The sequence below is a fragment of the Sinocyclocheilus grahami genome, unplaced genomic scaffold (genome assembly GCF_001515645.1).
Source record: "Sinocyclocheilus grahami isolate Dianchi unplaced genomic scaffold, SAMN03320097.WGS_v1.1 scaffold760.1, whole genome shotgun sequence".
Lineage (NCBI taxonomy): Eukaryota > Metazoa > Chordata > Actinopteri > Cypriniformes > Cyprinidae > Sinocyclocheilus > Sinocyclocheilus grahami.
Window position 1 is genome coordinate 477,238 of NW_015505939.1, and position 2,167 is coordinate 479,404.

The 2,167-nt window shown below is 37.4% G+C and overlaps 1 protein-coding gene across 1 annotated transcript in view; it reads right to left on the reverse strand.

The window, feature by feature from the left end:
- The window catches only part of LOC107561199 (vascular endothelial growth factor receptor 1-like), a 3,692-nt gene extending 2,676 nt beyond the window's left edge, over positions 1–1,016 (reverse strand). The window contains exons 1-3 of the mRNA XM_016245575.1: positions 956–1,016; positions 511–831; positions 60–407 (exon numbers count right to left, since the gene is read on the reverse strand). Coding sequence (XP_016101061.1) covers positions 60–407; positions 511–831; positions 956–1,016 — 730 coding nt within the window. The remainder of the gene's footprint in view (positions 1–59; positions 408–510; positions 832–955) is intronic.
- Between the last annotated feature and the right edge of the window lie 1,151 nt (positions 1,017–2,167).

Genomic DNA, 2,167 nt, shown 5'->3' on the forward strand with positions numbered 1-2,167 from the left:
ACAAGATAACTTTAGCATTAGTATTATAATTGCACATCTAACAGAAACTCTTCCATAACTGATTGATGAGCTTGTTTTCTCACCTGAACTCTTGACAGTGTATGTGACTGAGCTCTTGACTTTATCTCTCTGAGTAACATTGCATCTCCACTCTCTGTTGTGATCTTCATTCAGGAGTGTTGTATTCAGAGTGATGATACAGTGATGTGATGAGGATAATATCTGATATCTGGAGTCTGATCTCATCAGTTTAACACCAGCCTGATTCACCCAGAACAGCTGAATTCTCTCAGAACCGATCCAATCAACACAAGAGCCTCCAGCAAATGAATACAACTGACAGAAGAGAGTCACAGAACGGCCTGCACTGATCTCAGTCTGTGAGGAGGAGGAGGAGGATGAAGAGACTGAAACACAAAATAACACACAAATCACAGACTCTTCAATCATCATGAGAGATTAAATGAAGAATTTCCCTTTTTAAAATTGATCACATAATCATACAATTACCACGAAGAACATGCAGATAAACATGAGCATCAGGTCCTTGTTGTTCTCCATTCACATATTGTCTGCAGCTGTAATATCCATAATCTTCTGTTGAGATGTTCTTGATGTTCAGAGAGCAGTCAGGCCCCAGACTCAGTCTCTCATGTCTCTCTGTGTTGTTATTCTTTATCCCTAAACCAATCAGTTCAACTGTTGCTGAATGTCTGAATCTGTTATAGAGCCACATAGTTGAGTTACAGTCATGAAGAGCATTATTACAGGACAGACGGGCATCTTCACCAGAACTGATGAACACATAAGTCACTTTCTCTTCACTGGTACCTGAAACACAAGTACATTTGAGTGATAATTATACTACATATTAATAAATGAAACTTTATTGTATGCATATATATACACTGAACTCTTTCACAGGAGTTTAAAGATCATGTAGAAGTGTGTTTACCTGTGAGAAGTGAAGAGAGAACGATCAGTCCCAGCAGACACAGATGAGACTCATCAGACATTTTCTCTTTCTCTCAGTCTTCCTCTTCATTATATGATCTCAACTCTTTCTTTAAATACTATCAGCTCTTCCTGTGGTTCTTCACTTCCTCTGATCTACAGACTGAGGGATATTGATAGAGTTGCTGTTTAGTGACTCAATGCCAGTGCATAATGAAGACGTGCTGCTTCACATTTCTCTTGTAAATATTGATGAAATATTTTATGTATCCTTGTAACAAATGTTCGTAGGTCGGGAAGAAGGAGGCGGGAACCGGCGAACATTTGTTACAAGGATACATGCTCCATGCTCGATGGCACTGCGGACTCACCCCAGCGGCGAGGGATCTTTGGCAGCGTGTCCCTCCTTCCTCCCGGGTTTCGGCACCAATGTAACAAACGTTTGTAGGTCGGGAAGAAGGAGGCGGGAACTGGCGAACATCCAAAGGAAACTTTAATAATAAAATAAACACAAAATAAACTCCAGGCCTGGTCCTCTCTCTTCCAACACTGTTGTCACTCCTTCTTTTATCCTTCCGGAGCTCCTCCGTGGGACTCGAGACCGGTGAGTGGCGCAGGTGTCGCGCATTAGCAATTACTCCCCCCGCCCCACTCGTCACAATCCTATAGAAGACATTTGAATACGTTTTTTTTTTTATTATTATCATTATAATTTTTTTTTTATATAACTAAAAAAATATGAACTGAATGAATGCTAAGTCCTGGTGTCCTCTACAGAAGACAGCATAACATAAAAAATATATATAATTTTCCTAAAATGTTATTTGTTTTCCATTTTTTCTTATGCTCTAAATAATGTAATGATATAAAAAAATTCAAAATTCATATGCACTATATATATATATATATATATATATATGTTTCGGCCTTGCTTTGGCCGCGGAAGCATGGCAGCAGGCTTTGTTTTGAACGCACTTCATTCCATGAAACGCTTATTCTTTCTTCTCATTTATTCAGGTAAATAATTGACCAACAAAAACATATTAAAATTAAGATACAATGACGTTTATACTTTTCTTAATTAGCAAATTGAACTAAACAAAACACAAACAAATAATATTTAAACATAAATAATAGAAAATAAAAATACTTTCTTAAATGGCTACAACAATATATATATATATATATATATACACACACACACACACACACA